Source organism: Lathyrus oleraceus, chromosome 5 (genome assembly GCF_024323335.1).
Source record: "Lathyrus oleraceus cultivar Zhongwan6 chromosome 5, CAAS_Psat_ZW6_1.0, whole genome shotgun sequence".
Classification (NCBI taxonomy): Eukaryota; Viridiplantae; Streptophyta; class Magnoliopsida; order Fabales; family Fabaceae; genus Lathyrus; species Lathyrus oleraceus.
This window is the reverse complement of record NC_066583.1, coordinates 548,119,041-548,133,122: the sequence shown is the minus strand read 5'-3', so window position 1 is coordinate 548,133,122 and position 14,082 is coordinate 548,119,041. Positions and strand designations below refer to the sequence as shown.

The following is a 14,082-nucleotide window of genomic DNA, read 5'->3' as shown; positions in this document are numbered from 1 at the left end:
TAGACCCTATTTGAACATGTTGGAAGTATCTCAAGTCATTCCCTAGCCACTTGATCCTCAGTTGACCAACAGTTGACTTTGGATTTCACAGTTGAATTTTGAACTGGATTGAGCCCATTAAGCTTGACCCTTCAGATAGAACCCACAAAGTGACTTGAATGATATCCAAGCTTCTTGGAAGACAAACTATTGGAGCTAATTCTGATTGACATGATGAAATGCAATATGACATGTTAAATGACCTAAAATGAATGCATGAATGAGGGGGGCAAATTTGAGGTGCTACATATGCAAAAAAGGTTTGATATTCATATTTATTTATGTTATATTCATTTTTTGTAAAGCAATACATTTCCCAAGAATCCTTGAGAGATTGTTTATCAACATAAGCAAATACAAAGCATAAAGAGAGACCGTTTATGAAGCCAATAGCCAAGAAACTCTTTTATTCATATATCAAGAAAACGGAATATAAGTACATATCAATAGGCCGCCCGCTGGGCCATAAGAGTCTCAACATCGACCATATCAAACATCAACCTAGAAACAATAGCGAATTACAAATCAAGTCTAAAGAGCAATATTCAGAAACATCTTGGCAACAACTCCTCATAATAAGTATGAGAATTCGGGGACATGCATGTGCCCCATTTTCCCAACATCATGCTCCCTTCAGGTGGTAGGTCGTGATCATGTTCGTTTGAAATGCTTCTCACAACTGTTTTCTCCTAGTTGGGGAGATTTTCAGGATGTCCATTCACTTGTAGGAGTAGGCTAATGTCTTCCAGGTTCTTGTGTGATTAAGCTTTTAGCTCATAGATCTCCTCAAGTATCTGGTTTATCTCATACTGATTCTGGAGAAGAATGACTTCTAGATGCTTGGTGCGGATTTGCTCATCCTCCAGCTCTTTCTTGCAAGCTTCTAGCATATCTCGGAGCTTCTTGGTATGTTCTCTATAACTAAGCTCCGCTTTACAAGCCTGGTACTGAGTCTGGCTAACTATTTTTTCTTCACTATCAAACTGGCATAAGTTCCCTTAAGTGTGTCACCCACTTTGATTCTTTTGAATACCTCTGTTTGCACCTCGTCATCTGCTTGATGCACCTTATCTCTTTTCTGATTCAAATTGAACTTCAAAGTTTCTTTCTCCAAGGAGATCTTACACAACCTAGATTTGAGATCAACATTCTCTTTCTCTAGGGCCTTGATAACTCTTTTCAATTCATCGACTTTCGAAGTTTGATGGATTACTGCTTCAAGAGGCTTGATGCTCATGGATGGTTCAAGCGAAAATGGCCACAAAATCTCACTAACCCTGTCTTTTACCCATTTGGTGTAAGCTTCCTTGGAAATGCAATTCTTCTTACCTATTTCTTCTCTCCCTTGAGGAAAAATTACTCCCCACACCTTGACGATCTTCTTGACTAACTCTGGATCTTCAACCCCTTCATACAAGGCAGAACCTTCTACACTCTTGAGATCAGGCTTGTCTACCATGGGGTATCCCAAACGTCGTAATGCCAACCTAGGATTGTAATTGATTCCCCCTTTCATACCAAGAAGAGGTACATTAGGAAAATTACCACAGTTGAGGATGAGCTTGACGATGTCGTAGATTCGAGAATACCAAGAGATGTCTTTGGCATTCAAGGACATGATCCGCTGGGACCATTTCAAGTTGTCTTTGTTTTCAATAAAAGGGCCTTTGCTGGGTAGATGCGAAATAAACCATCTATACAGCAAAGGAGTATAACAGACGATGGTTCCTTTCTTCTTTTGGGTCCTCACATGGATGAAGTAGTAAGTATCAGCAAGAAGAGTGGGAATAGGATTCTGAGTTAGAAAGATGTGAATAGCATCCAGATCCACAAATTCTTCCATGTTCGGAAACAATAGGATCCCATAAATTATTAGAGCTAGAATAGCGTTGAAGGCCGTTCAACTCCTAGCTTCGGTGAAGGCAACAACTTTATCTACTAGAAACTTTGAGGTGAATCCACAAATTCCACCCTTAGGTTTCAAGTTCAGTTCAACTTCCTTCTTCCCTATGTGGAGAGCTTCAGCAAGGTCTTGATATTTGGGGAGTTCCTTAGTGCGCCCATAAGGCACTTGGTTCTTGATCCTAATACCCAGAATGTGTGAATACTCTTCTAATGTGGGTGCCAACTGGTAATCTTGGAATGTAAAGTATCTCAACGGAGGATCATAGAATTGCACCAGAGTGTGCACAACAGTGGTATTGACTTCGGTGTTCAGGATTCCCAAAAGGTTGCCATAAGACGTCTTGAAGTCATCTTTGTTTACAAGATCTAGACGTACCCCTAGTCCTCTCAAGACATCCAACTGAGGTTCCATGAACTTGTAATTATGTATGTTCTTCCTCTCGGTATTCATGCTTTGCCTCAAATGCTTAGTCAACAAACTAGGCTCTTGGATTCCTAGAAAAGAAATGCATATGCAAAAAATTTGTCATGATGAATGATAATGAAATGATGGGTTGATATAAGTCACACAGATTCAAAACTCTAATATGTTCTGAACAATTTGTATAAGCCATTTGTTGCAGGTTCAAAAGTTTGACGCGACATGAGTGTCAAGGTAGGTAGAGTTTATGGATTCCTACAATAAAAACCCATATCCCCCACACAGGTGTGGACTATGCTCCAAGGTGGTCCATAGAAGGTCTCCCAGAGTCATCAATTCGAAATGGAAATACCCTGCCGTAGTGAATACTCACTGGACAAAAGTGCTTTTAAGTGAATCTAGTCTGGGTGTGGTTCTCGTTACAACCCAACGTGCAAAACACAGGCGTACAAGACTATCCACGAGTCTAACCTATGTGTATACTAATCTCGGTTACAAAGCTTTCCTCTCATGTAGTCTATCTCATCCCAACAACAGCATAACATATAATATCCATAATATGAAGCAATAAGAAATGCGATAAATAAGAGCGAATAAATCTATAAAGGTAAGCACCTAGAACTAGCGAGAGAACAACGTAAACTAGGCTCGACTCCTTTTAGCGACTAGGAAGTACTCCAAGTAGCAAAGTATCCCCAGGAGGGTCACCAGCTGAAGCTAGCGGAAATATACTCGAACGTATCGCACGCTCGAACATACAACAGAGTCACCATCGAACTTTATTGATCCCCAAAGGGAAGGGAAAACATCGATAAAACCCGGGGGAAAGAGATATGCTAGGTAAGGAAGTCGGTTATGCAAGGGGAAAATATTACCACCGCAAACATCCATGGCACTCCATGGGAACCGTTTTGATTGTTCTCGCTCGAATAGGTGTGATATCTATTATTACTCGCAAAAGAATGAAGGGAAAGGAAAGAGAATAGATAGAGTGCTCGGTGAGGATTGGGGCCCTCATGCCTACGTATCCTCATAGTGCAATGAGGAATTCAGAGCTCCGTAGTTCAAAGAACTAATGGTGGGAGGTGAAAAGAATGGTGATCAAGGTATGGTTTAAACCAAAGAGTCATGTTGTTTGAACTCGAACGAGGGTGAAAAGATGAACCCAAGAGTAAGGTGGCTATTACCAATACGTGGACTAGTAGGCCGCCACTATAAGGTAAAACCGAAAAAGAAGGAGTTAAGTATTTGTGGTTTTAGCCCAAACATCTCTTGGTTCACAAGGTGATGCAAGGATGAGCGCAAAGAGGTAGTGTATTTGGCTCAAAGATAACTGGTATATCACATGGAGTGACTGAATGTAGTATATGAATGTATCATGGAGATGAACGGAAAAAAGTGACCGAAGTCACAGAATTGAAGGATTTGGTGGTAAGTGGCTGCAGAAGTATTGTTTGAAATCAAAAGCTCAAGGTGTATCAGAATCCATATGAAAAATGAAATTAATACCATTGAGGGAATAACTTTAACCGATACATGGACTAGCAGGCCGCCACTATAGGGTGTTTAGCCAAAAAAGGAAGGAAATAAATGTTTGGGGTTGTAGCCCAAACAACTCTAGGTAGAAAGGAAGACTACATTAGGTGTCCTAAAAGGATGTATATGGAATTCCAAAGAAAGTGTATTTCAATGTCAAAGGGATAATATGTCACCGGGTGAACGATTTATGATCGAAGGTAGGTAATGATTAGTGAAAGATATGAACCGTGCCCTAAGGCAAAAGAAGGAATAATTAGGAGTATGCTCACCAAGGATTCGCATCCTCGTGCCTACGTATTCTCATCGTGCAATGAGAAAGTCAGAGCAATCGTAGTTCAGAACCACGAGAATAGAAAGAGACATTTGTCTAAGCAACGGGGGCTCACAAGACAAACACCACTTCAAGGAATGATTGTAGTACTGTAGTACAAAGAATAGTATCACTCGCTGGGGAAACAAACAGTTCGAGATCAAATAAGAATAGTATCTTGGATCCAAGAAGTATATGGACTCTGAATCGGAGAGCAAGGTAGGCATTTTCCAATATGTGGACCAGTAGGCTGCCATTATAAGATAAAGCCAAAAAGAAAGATTGGATTAAGTGTTGGGGTTGTAGCCCAAACCACTCTTGATTGATGGGGTGGATTGTCGTTAAGATATTCCAAAAGGATAGACAAGGAGCCCAAGGAGAAGTATGATAGATCTCAAAAAGATGGTGTTGATTGAATTAATGAGAATTATTCATTAGATAGAGAAGGTAGGTTGATAAATAAGATAGCTCACGAAGAAATTGGGTTCTTTTGCTTACGTATCCTTATAGTGTAATAAGGAAATCAGAGCTTTTGTAGTTCATCCCACTAGGGCTGAAAGTAAGATGATTGAGGTAAAAGAATGTGATTGAATGGTTGACTTGAAATGATTAGAACGAGGAGTTGAATAGACTTGATAGTTACTTGATAAGAATCACACTAAAGTCTATGAGTAAAGGTGGATACGATAAGCAACGAGCCAAACGTCTCGCACCCAAAGATATCCATAATGAGTGTAGGAAAGCTCCAGTCTTATTCCATCTTTACTACTTAAGGCTCATGGCATGTAATTCTCATCTTAACTTTCAAGTGGAGGGAGGAAAATATTTGTAGTTGTTTCTTGTATTGATGAAGACCTTATTAATCGTTCGATTCGAATTGCACTAAAGTCTATGAATAAAGGTGAATACAATGAGCGTTGGGTCATACGTCCCATACCCAAAGATATTCAAAATGAGGGTAGGAATACTCCAGTCGCATTCCTTCTCTGTTGCTTAAGGCTTGTGTCGTACAACTTGATTCATGATTGATAAGTTGTTGATGTAGTCCTTGCTTTATTGTATTGCTTTAAAGTATATGAATAGAGGTGAATACGATGAGAGTTGGGTCATACATCCCATACCCAAAGATACTCAGAATGGGGGTAGGAATACTCCCGTCCCACTCCTTCTTTATTGCTTTAGGCTCATACCACATAATCCCAATTTTTATTTAACAAACTCTTGTAGTTTCCACCTTTGATTGCTTGTATAATCTGCTGGGTATGACTAAGGATGCCTTGATTGAAGAGCTTGACTTGAGACTTCGAGCTCCACAACTTAGAAGAAAAGTCTTATTAAGTGACCAAGGGTCTTTTGGTCAATCAAATTAGATTGTGGGATTATACAAGTTCAAAGGATTTAACTGATCAAAATTGCTTTCGATCAATTTAATCATCGGTTTATTTTGGTTTAGGGAACTAGGTTGGAATCTAATCTAGAAGTTAGTAATTATTAGAAACTATCCTAAGGGATCATGCATTGGTTAATCCAAGTTTGATTAAAAAAATTATGTTAAGAATCCTAAGGGAGCATGTACATGTTAATCAAAGTCTTGATCAAAAGTCTATGTACAAGTCCTAAGGGAATCTACAATTGTTAGGAAATGGTTCAATACTAATATCAAGTTCTAGTCCTAAGGGTTCATGTCATAAGAAAGGATAAAATGCCCAAAATCACTCCTAAAGGGAAAAATGATCATTTACAAAATATATCCAAATAATAGCACAAATCATATTCTAGTCAATGTCTAACCATGCCCTAAAATTATTAAATCCTAAAGATTGATTTTATTCCATTTGTATAGAAATTACAGTATGTTCTAAATTTAATAAAAAATCCAATTATTTCTAATTAAACCTAATTTTTGATCTAATTAAAGCTATATTAACCTATTATTCTAAAAAACAAGATTTTAAAACCCTAGTACAAAATTAATCTAATTAACCTAATCTAGCTAATTAAGCTAATTAACAAGATTATAATCAATAAAAAAATGAACAAATTGGTCTTGGAGGTGTGTAAATCATGGAAGGGGTTTAAAACTGAATTCTGTTATGTGGGCTTAAGCCATGCCCAAGACTGAGTTATTGGCTACAGGGGGTGCGCCCATAAAAATAGAGTGGGAAGCAAAAACAAAGTGTGGGCTTTCCGCTAAGCCCACTACCACGTTTGCTCAATATTCACAAGCGGTGTATAAGGAATGTGGGCGTGTGAAACATAATTATTGGGCTTGGAAGCATTAAGCCCATCAGAATCAACCCACGGATATTGTTGACTTGTCGAAGTCAACACGATTTGAAAGCACACCGGCGCGCGCTACTCTCCCTCTCACTCATATTTCAATTCACCGGCCGACCGCCGTAGAACACTGTGTCGGCGGCGATGGTGGAGCCCTAAATTGAGGTTGAGGTCACCATCAGACGAGAAGTACTGCGCTGGTGATGAATTAGGGAGTGGCTTGGTGAAATTGTTCATGGTTAAGCTGAATCGAAGGAATTCATTTGAGGAACCCTAAATCAATCTACACAAATTAAATGGAAGCTACAGCGAATCATCGTCCACAACCTTAGGGCTTGGATTCCTCTCCCTAAGCTCTACACTGTGGTGACTAAAAAACACGCAAAATCAATGATTATAGAGTTACTTACCGGAGACGGATGCCGAAAAAAATATCAGGTGAGTTTCTGATTCTTCTTCTTTGCTTTCTTTGACACAATTTATCCTCTTCTCTTCCTTCTTTCTTCTTCTTCTTCTTCTGGAAATTTGGAGTCAAGAACAATGAAGGATGTGGTTTAGCTCAAGCAATTTGAAGCTTCAATGGCTTAGGGGAAAAGAGCTTTGAGTGAGTGGTGAGGGAAAGATTTTTGTAGAGTGCGAGTGTGAGTTTGAAGGTGATGCAAAAGTGTTGAAATGATGGTGATAATACTATTTAAATATGGATGATTTTTGTATTAGAGATAGGTTTGGAATGAGGCTTGGAGTCTGTTAGATGAGGCTTGGAGTTGGTTAGCATTGGCTCACTCAGTTAACAGTTAACTCAGTTAGTTAGTTGCTTTGAACTCGGTTAGTTAGGAAATCATTTGATTAGCTTATTGAGTGTTGAGTCCACTTATAATTCTGACTGGTCATTGCAGGTCACATTAGGATTGGGATTAGTCTTGCAACTTGGTTGGTGACTTGTAGAAAAGGTTCCCCCTTGGTTAGTGAAATAGGAAAATGCTATGTTGCTATGTTGCTATGCTTTGCTTGATTTCGGACTGATGTACTAGCCTACTACAGGTTTAGCAATGTCAAATTGGATCAGTCGTTTGGTATGTTGTATGTTCATGATCATGGTCCTGGTTCATGTTGATGTAGGACATTTCCTCATGGTTGTTTGGATGAATGAATGTGTTGTAGATGGTTTTGTTGCTGACTTGTAGGGCATTGCATACTTTTTCCATGATTTTTCCTTGAACTGTAATGGACTGTGTGTTATTCAAAATACAGGTTTTTAAGGTTGAGTTGAAGACTTGACATGGACTTCTCTTGGCTTCAACAGGTTTATCCATTGATGTTGGATGGTTTGAGTTGTGATGTGTTCTACTGCCAAATTGGATACAATGTTTCTGTGGTGTGCAGAGTGGTTTGCATTATCCAATTAGGCTAAGCCTTTGGTATGCTGCAGAAAGGATGGATGCTACACCTGAGGTACACTTGTTTTAGATCTACAATGTATTGCTATTTGGTTTGCTTGATGTTGTAAGCTAGCAGGATTTACAAGACTAGGTGGCCTTGAAGCCATTGCCTCGGTATGCTGAACTATCTAATGCCAGCCTCTATGTCACATTCTTTGATCATGAATATATGTTGCTTGGTATTTATGTAATTCATTACATGTTCATTTCTTCTACTGTCTGCACATGCCTGTTTTAATTTCATCATGAACCACACTGGATTGTTAAACAGGGTGTTGATGTTGTTTTGGCAATGGCTCATGTTTCAAATATGTTACAGATTCTGCTCATGACGCTGCTATCCTATCATTGTTGATTGTTTGATGCAATATTGGTTTGGTGTGTGTTATGTTGAAACTTAACCAATTTCTTTGTTTTGCCAGCTTGTTATACATGATGATGATGCAAGATGTTGGTTCATGTTGGTGATGATGAAAATGTGGTGCAAATGGTTGCAGGTCTTGGCAAGATTTTGGTAGCGTGTTTGCTGCAATGTTTGAACAGGGCCACGATGCAAGGTTTGCTACATGGTTGGTTTCTTGCAATGGCCTGCAACTGGGTCAAAGTGGGTTGATTTTATTGCACTGTTTTATGGTTGCAACCTTGTTTGGTTTAAGTTTGAAACCGGTTTGTGGTGAGTGCAAGCCATGGTTATCCGGTATGCAGGAGAGTTGGCAAGGCATAAAGCTGACATGTAATTAGAAATGTTGTTGTTGCATGACCATATGATGTTGGGGGAAGTTTTGGCCTTATTCTACTATTCTCTGTACAACTGTTTGCAGGTTCATCAACCTCCTGCTTGGTGTCATTTGCAACATGAGTACTGCAACATGCTCACAACTGACTTTAGGTGGAATTTGGTGAAGGCAAGGAAGTTAAGCTTATCACTACAAGGCCTTAACCATCCCGCTGGCCAATTCTGGTTTTGATAAGGCAATGCAGTTGGGTTCATGGGGTGCTACAAAAAGAGTTTCATGACCACATCCATGTGCATTGTTTTGTCCAATCATTCTTGTGTGTGCAATGCTTGAACAAGTGATTAGGATATTTGGTGGTGGTGAATGCAATACCATGTTTAGCAAGGTAGAGTTATGGTTGGCAAGGCAAAAGGACCAAGTCATGGCATGGTGTACATGACTTTAGAAAATGGGCCAAATTACTTGGAAATGAAGAAACAAGGGAAAACACAACCAACGTGGCTATTGGATGATGAATCAAGGCAAAGTAGGCTAGGTTAGATTTTAGGTGGTCAAAAAAGGGTGAGTTGACTTTGGTCAAAGTTGACCAAAAAGTCAATTGTTGACCAAAGTTAACACTTGGTCAAAGTTGTCGAAATTTGTGTTTTTTTTTGTAATGGACACTTTATGGATGGTAATGGATGAATTTAGGGTATTAGGGATTTGGGTTGACTTTGGTCAAAGTTGACCAAAATGTCAATTGTTGACCAAAGTCAACATTTGATTAAAAGTTGCCAAGACTTGTAATTTTTTTATGTAATGATCAATGTGATGGTTTATATATGGATTGTAAGAAATGAAAATGGTTTGAAATTGGTTCTCTCCTTATACATCTATGCTTGATATTAAAATGGAATGAACATGACATGACTTATAACATGGAATGATTAAATTACATGGATCAATAACAAGGTTATGACTTGATGAAATAAGACTAAGGTTTGAACATGAATCAATAGATTTGACCATCATTTGGATTTTGGTACAATAGGTTTTAGATTTTTTGATAGATAAAGCCATAAATGCACCAACAACAAGCCATGGATCAAATTCAGGACCAATGACCTAAAATGCAAGCCAACCAAGGATGGGCCAAGTATTTGAGGTGACCAGATGAAATGGAATGGATGGAGTCAAGTATGAGAATTGTGACACCAAGGTTTGAGCCAAGATAGATGGATAAGGATCAAAGTGGGCATCAATCATCCAATGGGTGAAAGGTGGATGAAATTGGGGTTTTGGATGCCACTAGATGGAAATTCAAGCAACAAAGTTCAACAAGGTCAACCCCTCCTTGGTTAGGGTTTTAGGGAGGCCCACCTCCTTAATCCAGTCCTTTGAATCAAGCTAGATGCTTTAACAACCAGTCTTCCAATGTATGAATCCTTACCAAGGCCCAAAGAAGCTTCAAGAGACCCTCTCCTTATATCATCCGGGATTAGGGATTTGGAGACCTCTGAAGGTTGATGGGGTAGTACCTTGTTGGATCTATACCTCCATCATCAAGAAATTAGGGTTTTATATCCCGTACCTTGATGAAATTCCAAGTCGATACCTTGCAAACCCTAGCTCCATAAGCCAAGAAAATGGAACGAATGATGCATATGCGTGAGTTATTAATGTATGCAACTGATCCCCAAGTCAAGCGGTTGGATAAAAAACTAAGAAAAAAGGAGGGCAAATTTTGGGGTACAACAGCAAGACGTCAACTGGGTTTGCTATGAAAGATAAACCTAATAACACCTCGTTAGAAGGTTTATTTTTCCAAGACGGAAAGGACACTCAAGGGTTGAAAGCTAGGATAGTGCATGCTTGAAAAAATATTCATAGGAAAAGAAAAAGTGAGCTTGGATTGAAGAATTGTGCAGCTTTGGAGCCTTACACTAGTTGGGTGAAGAAGAGAGCAAAGGAATTCAAGATGCCATATGCTTATGAAAGACATATGTGAAGGAGAATATCGATCCAAAAGGTAGCGGAAATTAAACTTTTCTCCTTTAGTGATCCTTACAAATGGGCATGATCAGTGATAGAATTGTTACCTCTTATGGAGATTGAAACCTTTGATGCAGATCTAAGGAGTGGTCATGAATGTTGAATGATGACAACGCCTCTACTCAGTCCACACGAACGGATTCCTTCAATCTTAGTGCTAGCTACTACGAATGAAGGCCTTGAGTGAGTGAGAGAGAGAAACAAAATTTCAACTAAACAAATGCTTATGCACAAGGGTTCTATTTATAAAACCACTTGTGTGGGTTGCAAGCTAAAAATCCCACTTAAGTGTATGTGGCCCATATCTTATGATATGCTAAAATCACTTAAGCGGGTGGTACCTTACCATATTTCGTATTCTACTTAAGTACATCGTACCTTATGATGTTTTATAATTCACTTAAGTGAACTGTACCTTATTGTGTTCCTTATTTACTCTATCTATCATAAATCCGCCCTTTTGTGTGTGACCCTGTAGGTTTTCACGACATTAGCAATTATATTAAATCACGTATTTAACATAATAAACAGTGAGCGGTATCTAGAAACACATCACTGCTACCCAAGACACGAAAATGTCATGTGATCTGACAAATCCTTTTGGGATAATACTTATGTATATAATTACCCTTTTTCCCTTATGTCTATATTGGACACAAGGCATAGACCGTGTCATCCTTGTCCAGTTCAATATTGGGCCCTTAGACATTTATCCTGTTACGCAGGATGGGCAAATTCCATCTAGGTCACTCATGTCCCTCAGCATGCTTCGTGGAGTACTCATCAACTGTCTTTATGGTCATCCAGCTACGTACAACGTTTGATCAACAATAAGGCACTCGACTCTACATCTAAGGTCCATAGTGGTTTCAGGTCGAAGGGTGGTATACACCACTATCACCATTAGAATAACTTATGACACTTTGCATAGCATTCTATATAGTATTCTCATATAGGGTCAATCCAGTATAAATATTACTCTTAATATTCATACCTATGTTTAAGACTTGATAACTCCTTATCCATGATCCATGAGGTGTGATCATCAGTCTATATACATAATAGTCTTAATGCTTTAATGTTATCCCACTTTACAATAAATCTCGACCACTGATACTTTAAGAATAGTGTCCTTATGTTTAATGGGATCTCATGATTATGTCACACTTGATACGTTAAACAAACTAGCTATTCTAGGGACTTTATTAAACAAACGTAATAAGGAAAAATCCTTTTATTATTAATAAATAATTTGATACAAGTACCAAAAGTATTGGCCTATAGGGCTTACACCAACAATATATCCTTAGTAATGGTCAAATCACCCACTATTAAAGGCATAGAGGAGTTGCAAGAGGCTTTGGATAGGATGAAACAAGAGAGGGGTGATTGGGAAGATAAATTTCACACCTCACACCTTGAGAAAGCAAAATTGTAGAAGTAGTTAAAAGAGAAAGCCGACTTGATAGAATTACTCGAGCAATGTGCTGTGAAGAGATCCAGAGGCCAAGAGGATTTATTTTCCTCTAATAGTTTATCATCTACCCATCTTCCTACTTCCGGCGTTTGGAAATGTATTATAGACCAGCTCGTAATAGAAAAGGATACTATGAGAAGCAGCTACGAAAGAGAGATCAAAAGACTTCGCAGGAAGTGTTAGCTTGGAGTTGGGTCGTCATCAGACATGATTCCATAGATCAAGTTCCTTTCCTCTTATGATCATTGCAATTGTATTTCCGATTGTATTCCTTTTTATTATTAATAAAATGAGACTTTTACATTGAAATATGTTATTCTTATGTTTGCAAATTATGTCTTAAAGTTCCTTGGAAAATAAACAATATAACACTTGCATTTACATATCATGCATCATGTTGCATCTTGGTCTTGCTTTGAGCAAGCTCGCCATGTGTCTTTTTTCTTTCTTGGTCTTCATTCAGAATAGTTGTCTCACCGGTACAATACTCGAGCTAATCAATTGAAAAATATGGACCGCCTAGAGCAAGAGAATCGTGAGCTTCATGAAGAGGTGACAACTTTGAGGGACGAATATGAGAGGTTTACTGCTATGATGGAAGCTCTGGCGGCTGCTCAGAATCAGCCTCCACCTCCTCCTCCGACTCCGCTTAAGAGGAACGTGATTTTCGAGTTTTCCTCTACGCCCATATCGGTGGCTCCCATCAGTGCTCCACAACACCATATGCCTTCTAGTTTCCCTTGGGGCATGCCTCCCAACTTTCTTCTTGAGGGGTACCAATCTATTGTTGAAGTTCTAGTGGCTCAACCTGTGATGTCAGTACCACCTCCCGTGTTTCATATTGTTCCTTATGTTGAAGAACTTGTTTTTCACACTGACCAAAGTGATATTGTTGGTGTCTATGAAAGAATGGATGAGTTCCAAGATCAGTTTCAAGCTATGCATAAAGAGATTCAAGCTTTGAGGGGGAAAGGTTTGTTTGGAAAGAATGCTCATGATTTATGCTTGGTCCCCAAAGTGAAGATTCCGCACAAGTTCAATGTTCCGGATTTTGAAAAGTACAAAGGAAACTCCTGTCCTCTGAGTCATCTGGTGATGTGGTGCGCCAAGTGACTTTACTGAAATGGTGAATATGGGTTTGAGGTTAGAAGAAGGTGTCCGTGAAGGACAGTTGAAAGAAGGTAGTTCGTCTGATGGTTCTATAAAGTATGGGGATGGTTTACCCAAGAAGAAGGAACATGATGCAAACGATATCTTGCAAGATAGATGAAGAAGGCTTTCAAGGAATAGTCAATGTCATCAGCATGTGGCGTTTGTAACTATAGTGATCAATTCTGCTCCAGTTTCTCAAGCAACATTGAGTTATCAACCGCATTTCCAACAATGCGTGAATCAACAGAATCACCAAAATCGTACCCAAAGACATGTACAGGTTGACCCCATTCCAATGACTTATAAAGAATTGTTTCCTGCTTTAATTCGGAAGAATTTGGTGCAAACAAGAACTCCATCGGCTGTTCCGAAAGAGCTTCCTTGGTGGTATAAAGTTGACCAACATTCTGCATTCCACCAAGGAGCTCCTGGTCATGATATTGAGAATTTTTTCGCTGTGAAAGCCAAAGTAAGATTAATAAAAAGTGGTGTCTTGTCATTTAAAGATTTTAATCTCAATGTACAAGCTAATTTGTTACCCAAACATGGAAATGCAATTGTGAATATGGTCGAAGGATGTCCTGGGAAGTACCGAGTTTTTGACGTCAATTTAATCAGAAGGTCCTTGGTTGAAATGCATGTTAATTTATGTGAATTGAGCTATTATGAACATGACCATGCTTCTTGCCAAGTTTTTTCCAAAGATCCCTAAGGATGTGCTATCGTGAAAAGGGACATGCAAGAGATGTTGGATC

General features: G+C 39.0%; 1 protein-coding gene across 1 annotated transcript; it reads right to left on the bottom strand.

Moving 5' to 3' along the window:
- Window positions 1-800: 800 nt before the first annotated feature.
- LOC127081983 (uncharacterized) lies at window positions 801-1,882 on the bottom strand. Its single transcript, XM_051022208.1, has 2 exons — window positions 1,073-1,882; window positions 801-1,022 (listed from the first exon to the last, which is right to left on the bottom strand). Exons 1-2 carry the CDS (start codon window positions 1,880-1,882, stop codon window positions 801-803), a joined length of 1,032 nt encoding a protein of 343 aa, XP_050878165.1.
- Window positions 1,883-14,082: the final 12,200 nt, after the last annotated feature.